Source organism: Bactrocera dorsalis, chromosome 5 (genome assembly GCF_023373825.1).
Source record: "Bactrocera dorsalis isolate Fly_Bdor chromosome 5, ASM2337382v1, whole genome shotgun sequence".
Lineage (NCBI taxonomy): Eukaryota > Metazoa > Arthropoda > Insecta > Diptera > Tephritidae > Bactrocera > Bactrocera dorsalis.
Genome location: NC_064307.1, coordinates 42911646 through 42927176, shown reverse-complemented (window position 1 = coordinate 42927176; position 15531 = coordinate 42911646). Strand labels below are relative to the sequence as shown.

At 36.4% G+C, this 15531-nt stretch overlaps 1 protein-coding gene across 1 annotated transcript in view; it reads left to right on the top strand.

Moving 5' to 3' along the window:
- LOC105229063 (uncharacterized) overlaps nucleotides 1-12775 on the top strand; it is a 120280-nt gene extending 107505 nt beyond the window's left edge. The window contains exon 3 of the mRNA XM_049458592.1: nucleotides 9596-12775. Coding sequence (XP_049314549.1) covers nucleotides 9766-12165 — 2400 coding nt within the window. The 5' untranslated portion in view covers nucleotides 9596-9765 and the 3' untranslated portion in view covers nucleotides 12166-12775. The remainder of the gene's footprint in view (nucleotides 1-9595) is intronic.
- Nucleotides 12776-15531: the final 2756 nt, after the last annotated feature.

Here is a 15531-nt window from a genome sequence, read left to right as displayed (position 1 = left end):
AAATGTTTATGCAACATGTTGCAAAACTTCGGACACAAATGTTGCTAAAGATTTTTTTGTAAATTTTGTTTTAAAGCAAAAAAATTAAGCGAATTTTTAACTACAAAGAAAACTTGACGAAACATTACGAGCAACATGTTTCAATACTTCAGACACAAATGTTGCCAACGATTTTTTTTTTTAATTTTTGCTCACTTAAAACGAATACTTATTTCGTGTGCAATCAAAAATTGGTGACACATATTGCGCAACATGTTGCTCTACTTTCATAACCGACGTTGTTGTGCTTGCTGTTGAATATTAATAACACTTTTGAATTGTAAAACTGAGCAAATAAAAAAATAATATGCAAATGCTGGCGATAAGAATGCGCCCACCGCCAACGGTGTTTTGTAGAGACAACGCCAGCAGCAACAACAACCCCAAGAACAGCAGAATCAACAGCGTAACGAACAACCAACACTGCTGGATAATCGGCAACAGTAAAGGGTGTTTTGTCACTCAAATGACCCGCAAGCAAATATGCTTAGTGATTATGTACAGAGGACTGACACACACACACACAAAAACAAACAAACATATTTGCAATCGCATTTTATATTGCAATTGCAACTGCCAAGCACGCAGGCGGACAGACGTCGCTGACATTGCAGCGAATGAAAATGTCAACAATTTGTTTGTATTGTTGGCAAGTATCGTGCTTTTAAGCGATGTTTGTTGTGTGTTATGCACATGTATTTGTATGTTGTCCACCAGCGCTGTCCAGCCAGTGCGCCCACAATGCTTTTTCGCCACCAACAACGACAACAACGTCATCACAAAGCAACGTCAGTCGAGCAAGCGACCGCTGTATGAACTTGAGCTGTTGCTCATATTGTTGTTGTACTAAGTTCTTGTATTTTTCTTATTATTATGCATGTTTTCTTGTAATGTTGTTGTTGTTATTACTTTTTGTCACACATTTTTCGCACTCACCGCTTATTTGTCGAAATTATTAGCTCCTTTTTCATGCTGCTCACTTATGTGCGTTACAATTTTGAGCATACATATTTGCGTATGAATATTCGCACATGCGTGTATGTATGTGCATGTGCGTGTCTCTGCATGTACTGAGGTGTGTGTCCATGCACTGATCTGTTAGCGACTCATCCTTTGTGCTTGCCAGCCGAAAATGTGTTAATATTCTCTTGTATTTGCTGCTGTTGCTGCTTTTGTTGTTGTTGCTGTTGACATCGCAGACATCGCTTATGTAAATAGCACAAGCGATTGTTGTTGACTTTGTTGTCATTGTACCGTTACGCTGCTTATAATCGGCAATTATTGGACGGGCAATTCAAGGGCGCTGCCGAGCCGCTTTTAGAACTCGTCGCTCAGACGTAAATGAGTTTGTATGTGCTTTGGATTTGTTTGCAAATAAATATGTATGTATTTCTGCTTTCGTTTGCCTTTCTTGCGGCTGTTTATTTGTCAGGATTTATTTTTAAACATTTCGTGCTGAAAATAAAACTGAAATCGCTTTAAATATCACTCATATTGTCAGACACATTTTCATACATATGTACATATGTATGGTTTGCAGATTTATTTATTTATTTTGTATGTAGATATGCTAATGTGATTGCGAGTTAGCTTATATAAATATGTGTACTTTTACCTCACACTTTTCACAAGTAATTTGTTTGGGTTCAAACATATCGATTTCGCGAATTATCATACCCCAATATATACCATATATATGTATGTGCATATAGTTATAATTGTAGTATTGTATAAATATTGGTGATTAAATGTTGTACAAAGTTCAATAACTTATGGATGACCATTGTTGATTGTTGGTCTACGCTGAGCAAATTGGTTTCGAAACAATTTTTTTTTAATCAAAATAATATAAAAAAAATATTATTAATAATGTTTAACTAAAAAGAATAATTTTCATTTAGATTTCAAATAAAAAAAATTAGAAAAAATAAAATTATATTTCAATATTAAAAAAAATCACAACTTTTTGAAAATTTTCAATTTTGAAATTTTTTTAATTTAATTTAATGTTCACAGACTGCAACGAAAACTAAAACAAAAAAATAAAGTTCAATATTTAATTGATAAATATTAAAAAAAAAAATTAAAGTAAAATTTTCTTATTAAAAAAATAAGAAATTGTCATATTTAGCTATTTTGGGTTAAAACTGTAAATTTTAAAATATAAATTAACAATTTATACCAAAAAAAAAACAAAAATATTTTTTAATTTTTCTTATTCTTTTATTATTTTTATAAAAATGTTTAAAAATACAACAAAATATGTTTTTGAAAATTTTTAATTTTTGTGAAAAAATAGTGTTATTTTAATTATATTGAAATTTTAAAAAATGTTATTTTCAATTTCAAAAAAAAAACGTAAGAAAAAATAAAATTTCATACCGATACTTAAAAAAATATATAATTTTTGAAATATTATTTTAATATTTTTTTTATTAAATATATTGGCCTCAGTATATAAAAGTAATTTTGAAACTTCAATTCAATTTTCGAAAAACTATTTTTTTTTTTAATTTTATTACATATCTGAAATTGCAGAAATTGAGGAAAAATATTTTTAAAGAAATAAGAAAAAAAATTTTTGATGAGAAATATTTTGAAATATTATTTTAATATTTTTTTTTTATTAAATATAATGGTCTCATATATGAAAGTAGTTTTGAAACTTCAATTCAATTTTTGAAAAACTATGTTTTTGTTTTAATTTTATTACATATCTGAAATTGCAGAAATTGAGGAAAAATATATTTAAAGAAATAAGAAAAAAAAATTGTTGATGAGAAATATTATTATGTTTACTTACGAATATATGCATATGGGTTAAATAAAATCGATTTTTTCGCTATAATACTAAGAAAACAAAAAAAAAAGTTTTTTGAAATACTTTTTTCGGAAATAAATTTTGAAAAACTAAAATATGTTAAAAGCTTCTAAAAACTAAATAATGGTTTTTCATTTTTAAATTTTCGCTTTTGAAACAAGTTTCCTTAGAAATTCTGTGTTTCCAAATCTATAAAAAACTAAATAAATTAAAAATGTTAGTCATCTTCGAAACAAATAATTATGTCAACCCGAAAGTGCTCATAAAGTGCCACAAACATTATTTAAAATAGTCTTTATGTATGTATATATATGTACATATGTTGATGTATTTATATACATACCTACTACATATATATAAATAAAAGTATCATTTGTACATATATGTATGTATATCGCTTTAAACTTAAATTCTTCAAAAATTTAGTAACGAGCTTAAGTCTCGCAACAACTGAGCTTGGGTCAACAGTAATATGACAGGTCCATTCTTAATATTTTCTTTAATTATAGTGTCGCCGAAAACACCAGCTGCCTGGCAACACTATAAAATTTGCGCAAAAAGCCTAGCAATTTGCTGCAAACAACTGCAAACACATAACTAAAGTGCACATATGCGTACATACATATGGTACATTAACTACTTATATCATATGTGTTGTAGGTATTCTTATATATGTATTTGAATGCATGTTTATATGTGTGAGTGTGTGTGAGAGTGCAAAAGGCAAGACGAAAATTAAGTAGATTTAAGCGTAAACGCTTTATGACACATTACACATTATCCACTTAACTCGACAAATACGCTGCCATATGCGAGCTCATATACACAAATGCATATGTAGGCATGTTCATATGTATATATGTATGCATGCATGTATATGGTAGGTATGTGTGTGTGAATTTCTGCAATTTGGCAAAGTAGACAGACGGCTGTAGACAATTTCCAGTGGATTGCCGGTTAATAAAGTAGCTGAAGGAAAAAATCATGGCGAAGAAAAAATGGCTACAGCGAAAAAGCGAAGCAAAAACAACAACAAAAAGAATTAAAAAAGCGTATCAGCAGTGCAAACACACATCCACACACAGTCACTTGCTTGGGTTGCATGAAAAAAATCACGCGATGCGCTGATATCCGCTGTTGCTACTTCATTTTTCAAGCGCATTGTTGTTGTTGCTTTTCTCATTTCGCCTTTTATACAAGCACATATGTACATATATACTTGTGTATGTATTTTTTGCTGCCTTGCTAGGACCTTGCTACATTCCCAACATAATTATGAAAAATTATGCGATGTGGTGCAATAAAAAAGTGTGGAAAAAATACAAAAACAAAACAGCCAAACGCAGCCTTGTAATTTATTGTAAGCTGCTGCAACAACAAAAAACAAGCCAACAAGCGCCAAGTGCCGCTGGGCGCCGAAGAAACGGAAGCGCGGCAAGCTTCCTTAATGACAACGAGAACAGCAAGAGCAATGCAGTGCGGCAAAAAGCTTGAAGGCGGACAACAACAATAAAAACAAGAGAAATACCCAATACGGCAAATGCAATGCGCAAATAAATGAAAGAGAAAATACTTTATTACAATTATTGCGATTTTTTACGATTTTTCATAATTTTTTTCGTTTTCTTATTTTTTAATGTTTTTGTTGTATTTATTTTTGTTGCACGAAGTGTAAAATTTATTGTTTCACAAAAGTTCCTCATTTGCGCCTTTTTGGCATTTTTTGTTTGCAAGTTTTTTTTTCACTTTTCATAAGTTGTTTTTGTTGTTGCTTGCTGGCGGCCACGCGGGCGTTTGTAAGGCAAAAGTTTTTGGCATGACTGTCAGCACGTTGTTTCATAATTACCCTAATTATGATTATTAATTGCACCGTTGTTTATTTGACGCTGTGCTGGCGCTTTCACACAATAGTTTTGGGGTGAAAAATATAAAAAAAATTACAAAAATATTCTGAAAAAAATCTGAAAAAAAAAACAGAAAAATATCTTAAAAAATTATCGAAAATAAAAATGGCAAATGTTATAAGAGATATGAAAAGTTAAGTGAAATAAAAAATAATTGCGCTTGTGGCAGTTAATTTTGCACATTTTGAAGTTCAGCGACGCCTTTGAGGCGCTGTGAGCTTTTTATAGTTTCTATTTCTTTGAAGGGGTAGAAATATTTGTAAATTGAGTGGAGAGAGCGATAGAGAGAATTTCGTATTTATTGCAAAATTTTGTAGAAAAAATTTAAGTTATTTATTAAGGTTAAGAACTATAGTCTTCTAGCATGTTTTTGTCATAAATTCATGTTTAAGGTGTCTTGTTTATAAAAGTCAAAGTCAGTGTTATTATAGGAGCGTTTAAGAAACTCTTCATGTAGTTATACATTTATATAATAGTTGAAGCAACCTTCAGTTTATTACTTTTACAGCTGTTCAAAGATTGCAGTCAGATTTTCAGATATTCAAGCCAGGATTTTGGAACGAGCGCCGAATTTCCTCTTGCTAACCACAACTCTTTCCAAAAAACTTAAAATGAAGGCGTTTTGGGCAAATTAAGTAACTATTTTTGTGGTGAACTTTGAATTTGTGAATTGGGTTAAATGATTAACTCTAAAACTAACAATACAAATTCGAGTGTTTAGCATAAACTCATATTTTGTGTGTAGAGTTTATACCTAACGCTAAAATTGATGACAAACTCGAACTTTCAGCATACATTCTACATTATTGATTTGTGTTTAATACTAAACCCTAAATCTAAAAAAATTATCTAAAGTGCTTAACATAAGCCCAGCTTTATAACTAGGGTTTAAAGAGAAATTCGTGTGTTCAACACAAATTTGTATATTTTAAGTAGAGTTTAATGCCTAAAACTAAAATTTGCTTCTGAATTACTCCTGATTAACCCTATACTCGTATTGTAGAAACAATCTCGAGTGCTTATCACAAACCAATATTTTGTGAGTAGGGTTTTTGGACGACACTAAAATTCGTCTTTGAGCGAGCGTCGGCCACGATTGAATTCGTTGTACCAGTTTTTCACAGTGCTATAGGATAGTGTTTATCATAAAATGATTTATAACTCGATCGATACTTAACTCTTAGGATATTAACAAAAACTCAAATTTTGTAGTAAAGTTTAAGGCCTAAAACTAAAATTGGCCACTGAACTACTACTGATTAGCTCTAAAGGTGTCAGAACAAACATTAGTGTTTTTGCTTAACACTAAAACTGGAAGAAAACTTTAGAAATAACTTTGTATTTGTAGGTAGCGAGCGCTAGATGTCTTTCATATATATTTTTAAAAAACTCAAGTTAGGTATGGTTATACATATATAAATATACTTAATTTTTGTATATAAAAAGTTGGATTCAATAAGAAAATTTGCGGCATAAAAGACGAAAAATTCCAAATGAACTCGTTGAGAATAAAAATAAGCTTAACGATGCAGTTATAAAAACAAATCGCGAAAAGGTCGACTTAAAAAGTTCAAAAATTACATTCATTGGAGTCGTACTCCACTCAATCCCTCAATATAATTTAATTTTTTTTCATTCTTGGTTTCATTTCATTTATTTATTTTTTTCATGAAATTAAAAATTTCCCATTTTAACACAAATTATTGCTTTTAAGTCCCACGAACCCAAATGTTTACTCCTCTTTAGCTTCGTCGCTAGATTACTTGCCACTTTCTGATTATGCCAACCACTGATGCTGCAGTGTTGCAGACATCTCAAATATTTCGTTTCAACAATAAAAGTTTTGGTTTCAAATCGCAAATTGTGCGCGCCTGTGGCTGGAAAAGTGGTTGCCACACAATGTGGATTCAGAATTAGACACAGGTGGACAGTGAATTTGCAGTTTGGAAGTGTGAAAAGTGAGAAGAAATTGTATGAGACTGATTATAGCAGATATTTTTGGTAGAAAAATATTATAAATTAAAATAAGTATAATTTTTTACTAATTAAAATTAAAATTAATTTATTAAAAATTATAATTTATTAATTTAAACAAAAAATTAAAATATTACAAATTAAAATTTTGATAATTAAAATTAAATAAAAAAAATTAAAACTTATTAATTAAAATTAAAATTAAATTTAACAAAATTAAAATTTATTATTTAAACATAAAATTAAAATATTACAAATTAAAATTTTGAAAATTAAAATTAAATAAAAAAATTAAAACTTATTAATTAAAATTAAAATTAAATTATCAAAAATTATAATTTATTAATTAAAATTAAAAGTAAATTATTAAAAATTAGAATTTATTATTCAAACATAAAATTAAAATATTACAAATTAAAATTTTGATAATTAAAATTAAATAAAAAAAATTAAATTTATTAATTAAAATTAAAATTTATTAATTAAAATTAAATTAAAAAAAAGTTAAAATTTATTAATTAAAATTAAATTAAAAAAAATTAGAATTTTTAATTTATAAAAAAATTATTAATAATTAGAGTTGAGCCACGGTTTAGCGCATATGAGTTCAGCAATTTTTTTAAAATATTTTATTTCAATTTCTTCGTCTCATCCACCCACTAAGCCGCTAATGTGTGCCACATTAGCCACATTGCGGATATCATTTCCTTTATTATCCTGCATATTACGTTTCCCGCGAAGTTTATCCATTTAACCGCATTAAATTCATAAAAACTTTTGCGCTATCACTGATAATCCCGGCGATTACACAACAAACCCCCCCCCCCAAAAAAAATAAACAAAAATCATACAGACATTCAAACCCAGCGAACAAGTGTTGTTTTTGTTATTGCTTTTTGTAATTTTGTTTGCCGTTAGTTGAAGCTGCAACACCGGTGCACTTCATCGAGTCCATTAAACCCCATCAACAACACGACGGCACACAATCAACACATGTGGCAGGCGGGTGTGGCAACAAAGAGCAGCAAAAGAACAAAAGCTGCAGTCAACAATTTGCCACATCAACACATGCGCCAAAACGCACACACACACCCGCGCAATGTGGCTTACTGACATGCTGCCCTGTACGCGACCAGTCATAAGGTGCACGTGTTGTAGTTATTTTTGTTGTTGTAGTTGCTTTTGTCAACACCTATTGTTGCAGCTTGTTGTTGCTATTGTTGTAATATTTTACTTCACCTTCAACGCTTTCGGTAAGCACACCGTTGTGTGCGAGAGCGCGCGGCGTTCAGTTGGGGCAAGGTCCTTTTATCGTCCATATGTCCTTTCACCTTCGTGCAGCACGAGGCAGTCAAGCAATTGTTTACAGTAAGCAGACCTTTAGCCACATACAGTGTATACTTTTGCTTGCATGAGGTGCTTGCCACACACACAAATGAAAGCAATATGAGCGAGCGTGTAAAGAAAAATGGCAAGAAGTTGGCACAAGGACCAAAGGACTAGCAGGTTGCCGGCGCGCCGTGTTGCAAGTGAGCGCACACACAGCGTAACGCCAATGTATAAACAAGAGTAGATGTCGGTATGCCTGTGTGTAACTGTGTGGCGAAGTCAATTGCGGGCGTTGTTGCCACAACTGCTATTTAGAGCAATATTTGGTGGCAAGTCAGGGCAGCGCGGTCTGTGTGGCAGCTGCACAAATATACACAATATCCATATATCACGAGGATAAGCGCAATGCAGCAAACGTCGTCATGGCTAACACAAATGCCAACAAAAACAACAACTACTACACCTGTGCTTGCAACATCTTTCAACGTGCGAAATTGCTTGCGCACACGCCTCCTACTACACGAGGCCGGCTTGTTGCAAGACATGCAGCAGCAGCTAACTTATAGAGTGCCTCGTGCTTATACTTTTATGGTTGTTCTTGTTGCATTTTTTTTTCCAAACCAGCACTTTACCTTAAATTTCGAGCTCGTTGATTACTTCTGTCTAACATGCTTCCCTATCGGCTGCTATCATCTCGGTAACAACAAGCGCCGATAAATTGTCGCATCATAGCCATCCTCAAGTCCGCAAGTCCATTGATTTAGGCCCGAGCGTGCGTCAGTCGTGGTTTGTTTGCATGAGCTTGGCGTTGCGCCCAAACTATTGTCACCCGGCTGAGTGTCCAAAATCAACTCGGTTTGCCACCCCGTGCGGCAGCTATGGACACCACTTCTATGGGTTGCGGTTCCGGGTGTAAGTTGGCGGTGTTGGCGCTGGTCAGGCAAGTGTAATAAATTTGCGCACCATAAAATCTTTGCGGAAAAATAAAGTATCCAGCCAGTCAGTCGAGGCAGGCAGCCCGGCAACCAGGCAGCCATCCAATGGCTACTTTGACTCCATGGCAAGAGCGCGCGTGTATGTCTGCTGTGTGCCTCCTTCTGTGGCAGCAGCAGCAGTGGTGGCAAGCAAAAAAGATTTTGTCGCCGCCGAGTCAACGCAGCGTAAACTGAAGCAAAAGTTAGTGATGTTTGCAGAGGATTTATGGTGCACACGCTGATTCGCTGGCTGGTGTAGATGACTGTGTGCCCTTGTCGGGTCAGTAGGGCCTTTTGGGGGCATGCCAACGTCAACGCGCAGCAAATTGCTTCAAAGAGTAGGAAAAAACTGAGAAAAAAGTAAATTTCTGCTGACAGTAAACTTTATTATTTCGACTTGTTTTGATGCATCAATGATTTCCATTTGACTTTATGTGTTTTAGGTGGACCCAGAAATGCTAGGGTAGACTTAAATATAACTTACTTTAAGCTTAACTAATTTTTTCACTTAACTGCAAGTTACTGACAACGCATTTTCCTCTTATTTCTTACAGATCACGCCGCGTTTACAACAAATGCCACAAGCTTGCCGCAACAACAGAGTTGAGCACTAGCATAGCCACTGCCCGAGCAGTGTAGACAATAAGGTTTACGTGCGAGACACAGTGCGCGCATTTTAATTAACATAAACCTGACATAAACACCCCGAAAACGCGGCGACCTGATGACTATGGCAGAAGGCACCGACCCCATGGGGCATCAGGCGGGCTCCCATCACAACCACCATCACACCCATCACAATCAGCACAGCCACCAGCACCAGCATCCGCATCATCAGCATCCGCACCAGCAGCAGCTGCATCAGCGCCAACCAACGTCACATCCTCATTATGCGCCTTATGCTGCCGCTGCCGCCGCCGCCGCCGCTGCGGCACATATGCAACAGTATCCGTTGCCGCAACATTTGCCATTGGCGCTTAGCTTGCAACAGCAGGCTGCTGCTGCGGCGGCTGCGGCCGCGGTGGCCGCTGAGCATGTGAACAACAATCAGCCTTTCGTGGCCAACAACAATGTGCCGTGGAAGCAGCGCAAGCGGAAACGCTTGTCGGCCGTGTTGGATAAATTGCATAATCACAACAATAACAATAATAATAACAACAACAGCAGTAGTGGTGGCAGCATGCATAATGATGGCGGCGGTGGCGGCAGCAATAGCAATAACAACAATAACAATGTTGGTGAACACGGTAATCACAATCACAGTCATGTGGAGCCGATGGACGGCGATGAGGATGTCGAGAATGAGGCTAATTATAAGCACAACAACAATAATAGCGGTGGCAACAATAATGTGTGCGCAAAACGTCAAAACTGCGGCAACGATAGCGGGAAAGCGCTAACGCGCAATAAGCGCACCATCAGTGAAGTAAGCGGTGATGAGGCTGAGGCCGAAGCTGAGACGGAAGCCGATGTCGATGCTGTGTCTGAAGATTTATCTCTTGAAAACGATAGTCCACGCATCAGCATGAGCCCACTGCAGTTGGTCTCAACACATGATAGTCCATCCGGTGGTGCTGCGTCACAACATCCCGCTGCCGCCGCCGCTACAACGACACCCAGCGACAATCCGCTGCATGTCGACATCAAGACTGAGCACATGCATAATCCCTATGACCGTTACTTTCCCATACCGTCACCGCTCTTTGGCTACTACTTACACACCAAGTATTTGAATGAAGTATTTCGCCGACGGCAGGATCTCTACACATCACCAATGCAGCATACACCTTCGTCGATTGCTTCATCGATTGCTGATGAGACCTCACCGACAAGTTTGCCAAATGCCGGCGCTCATCTCGACCATCCGCCGCCGCCATTTCCACCAACCTCCACAGCTACGGCACGTGTCGCAGTCGGCGGTCCGGGGCGTTCACCACCGCCAGCCGTCACCGTTGCACTACCCTCGCCACCACGTAGCGACTCGTCGATCACTGCAGCCGCCACAGCCAATACACGGTGCAGCCCTTCGCCGGCTACGCAAGCCAACACTTCAGATCCGGCCATAATGCCGCCACCACAAGAACGTCCGTTGGACTTGTCTGTACGCAGCGGTGGCAATACGCCCACCTATGAGCTGATGGGTGGCAAAAAGTACAAATCGCCCTCACCTTTGCCGGCGACCACACTGATGTTGCCACCTGCGCAGCAACCCGTCTCGGCTACGGTCAGCGCCGCTTCGATGTCACCAAACCAAAGTGCGTTGAAAACGAGCACAGCCAATAGCAGCAACCACAGCGCCAATCATGCACCGTTAGCCAATTCTCCAGCACCTGTTTCGCCGTACGCTGCCGCTGCTGCTGCTGCACATGCTGCCGCCGCCGCGGCCGCAGCTATGATCAAGCTCGAAATGCCAATGCATCCATTGCATCCGCATGCACCCACCACCACGGTGGGCGTGCCCGTGATCAAGGGTGACGTCGCATCGCCCACCACCAAGGAATCGGTCGCATGGCGCTACAATCTCGACGTCTCACCCGTGGTGGAGGAGATGCCACCCGGTTCGGATGTGGCTTACGTCTGTCCCGTTTGTGGGCAGATGTTCTCGCTGCACGATCGCCTAGCCAAACATATGGCATCGCGCCACAAATCGCGTAATCCTGCCAATGATATCACCAAAGCCTACTCGTGCGAGGTGTGTGCGCGCTCCTTCGCACGCTCCGACATGCTGACACGCCACATGCGTCTACATACCGGTGTCAAACCGTACACATGCAAAGTGTGCGGTCAAGTCTTCTCACGTTCCGATCATCTGTCTACGCATCAGCGCACACACACCGGCGAGAAGCCGTACAAGTGTCCACAATGTCCGTATGCCGCGTGCCGTCGGGACATGATCACACGCCATATGCGTACACACACGCGTTACGAGACACAACAGCGTGGCGGCGCAGCTGGCGGTGGAGGTGAGCTGGGTGGCCCCTCCAAGTCACCGCTGCCATTACTCGCCGACATGAAGATGAACTTACCAATGCTGTTGAAGAGCGAGGAGTTGGCGGGTAAATCACCGATGCACAGCGGTATCGGCGGTTCCATGCCGATCGTGGTGAAGACGGAGAGCGCTTAGTGGCGGCTGCGACGCGCATACAGAGGCTGCAAGACGTAGAAGCGCGCGAGTTGGCTCTCCCATGGAGGGCTGCATCGTGGAGACGGAACAGAAAGACATTTGTATGAGACAACGGCAGATGTAAACGTAAGATATGAAATGACAAACTATATAGTTTAAGCGTAGAGAGTAGCTAAGTAACGTGTATGTACGTGAGAAGACGTAAACTAAAAAAAGATAAAATTTATATTTTATTTTTCGAAAATCTCTTTGTAAAGACTGAGACTAATTTAAGCGTAACAAAATGAATTTAAAGAAAATTTTCATTTTCAAGTAAACATATTGAAATTGAATGCGAGAGTCGCTTCGTACAGGTGCTGGCCGACAAAATTTGGCGAGTTGCCTAACTTGAGAGTGAAAAGCTGATAACTGTGTGGTGAGCTTGTGATTGCTCTGGTGATATCCGAAATTTTATTGTAGGAACACTGAACTATTGTCATCAAAGTTGACAGTTTTGCGCGCTTTCTAGTAAAAGCTTTTTTGGTGAAAGCTTTTCTATTGAAAGCTTTTCTAGTGAATGCTTTTTTCGTAAAAGTTTTTTTTTTTTAATGAAAGCTCTTCAGTTTAAAATTTTCAAATCTTCAATGAAATTTTCTTCAATGAAATTTTTTCACTTTCACAATTACTATATCATGTAGTGTGCTTTAATGATCTTTTTATCGTAAAAAAACCTGAGCTTTCACGTTTTCTGCATTGAAGATTTTGACTTGCATTATTATAGTGTCTATTGAACTTTTCTTCATAAAAGCTTTTGACTTTTATTACACGTGTTCGAGTTTTCACGAGCTTTTTTCGATGATACTTTCGAGCTTTCACTTTTTTTCATAAACAATTTTAACTTGCACTATGATTATAACGTGTATGGTAAATGATTTTTTATAAAATCTTGTAACTTTCATTATTATAATAACGTGCAACGTCCTTATAAAAAATTTTTGACTTACAAAGTCGTGTATAAAATTTTCGTGAGCTTTTTTGGATAAACGATTCCACCTTTAATCAAAAACGCTTCTGAATGACATTACTATTGTATTGTGTATCGAGCTTTCATGAGCTTTTTTTGATAAAAGATCTGAGCTTTCACTTCTTCCTTATTTTCCCCAACTCTCTCACGCATTTATCAGCAAATTCGTTATTGCGGCCTAAAATTTGATATTTCAACTCAACAAATGTAACATTTAAGACAAATGGTTGTGAACAGCAATTCAGCATTGTTAGATATTCTCTGAGCACAAGCAATTTTATCACTCTCTCTCTCTCTCTTTCATTCACCCACTCTCTCATAAACACATTCATCGCAAAACAAACAAGCTAGACAATTAAGAGATTATTGACATAGTTACTGTTATAATTTTAAGTTAAATAATCGGTTAGTTTATAGTGAAAAGCGGATAATTGGATTTCATTAGTTTTATAATTTGATTTAACGAATTCGTAGTTTAGTTTGTATGTGCGCAACAAGGTGATTGTGAAACCCACAAATTAATTTTAAGCATAATTTCATTTGAAAATTATTCCCAACTGCATTGTAGTAATTTATTCTAATTTTTTAAGCTGCTTACCTTTAAGTTACAAAATATATTTAATTATTATTTATTGCTAGTGGTAAATGAGAGTGTACCCACACATACACGCACACTCTCAGACAAATTTGTATTATTATAAAGCGAGATGGCAAATGAAGCGTCAAAAGACAAAGAAAGCGTTCTTCGAGCAACCGGGCAACTGCGTTTACGGCGTGTGAAAGCCGGACGACAAAGAAATATGAAAACGGCGTACAACAAAAATTCCTAAATTTAATTAAATTAATTAATAACTACAAGATTTGCTTAATTTATTGCTAAAGTTAATTTAAAATCGAAAAAAAATTGAATCGAAATTCATTTAATGAAATAAAAAACGTTTTCTTTTGAATCATTACTATTTTATGTTGTTGTTGTTTTGAGTTTTTGTTACACCAACCAAGTGTTGGCGGCCAGTGTTGTTAAGCGGCAAAAAAGACACAAACACACACGCACCCAGTTCGAGTTCTACTACTACTCTTCATTGTTTATTCTTATAGAATTTTTTTTTCTAATTTTTTTAAATAAAATATAAAATATTTAACACTATTATTATTTATTTTGTTGCACCAAAAAATGTTTATCGTAATTTTAGTTATTTTTACTGTTTCTATTACTTGACTCACTCAAATGTTTTCTATCGTGTTTTCTATGAAATCTGTTAAAATGTTTCCAATGTATTGTACTGTACTTTAGTCGAGTACAGTTAGGCGTTTTGTTTAAGTTTTTCCACACCATGCATTATTATATAAGTTGTAGCACATACATACCTACATACATACATACTTACATATTTAGTATATAACATTGCTTACCTACCTGTTAGTTTATGTTAATTTCATTGAATTAATTCTAGTTTGTTTAAGCTGTTATTTATTAAAATTGAATTTAAATTTTAGCCTTAAGTTTTGCTTTTAATAATTTATAATATTTGTATGACGTGAAATAAACTTGGTTATGATTATTTTGTAATATGCTTTTGTTTTTTAAATAAATAAAATGAGAAATCAACTTTTGCATTGAAGAAAAAACTGAAATCCACACATTGTTTTTATTTCAAATATTTTTTTCTGCTTTTGTTATTTGAAAATTATTATTTTTTCTTTAATTAATGTATACAAATTTAATTTTTTTAATTTTTGCTTAAAATTTTTTGGTTTCAATGGCGTCAGTCTGTCGTGGGAAAGCATGAAAGACTTCCGAATAATAAAACCTCGTACCACCACTGCAACGGTACTTTTTCATAACATATGTATGCATTGCTTGATTGGTTGGTTGAAAAGGGAAATACATGTGGTCGAACTTAAGCCTCTTTTTTGTCAAAAAATCTAATTTTTTCCAACCCGTCCGTCGAATATCTCTTAAGTCGGATATCCGAGAATGTTTCACATGTGGCATCTTAAGTGTGAATGTCCTGTGTTGAACCCTACACTATTACTAAGTTCCGTTTTGCTTAAAAGTAAGCTTTAGCTTTTCGGTCTGTCCACAATCAACACTGCCCAGCAATAACTTTGTGGTATGCGCTGTGTTGCTAGTGTAACAAAATCGTAGGTGCTTCTCTAGGGGTTTCTTCTTCATCTTTATTTCCGTAGACACCGCAATGTCGGCGTATATTTCATCGTTCAATCGACTGCGGTATTCACCGTTGCAAATGCGCAAAGGACCATAAATTCTCCTTAGAACCATTTTCTCGAAAACTCGTAACGCCGGCTCATCAGATGTTGTCATTGTCCTTGCCTCTGCACCATGTAGCCGGACGGGTATG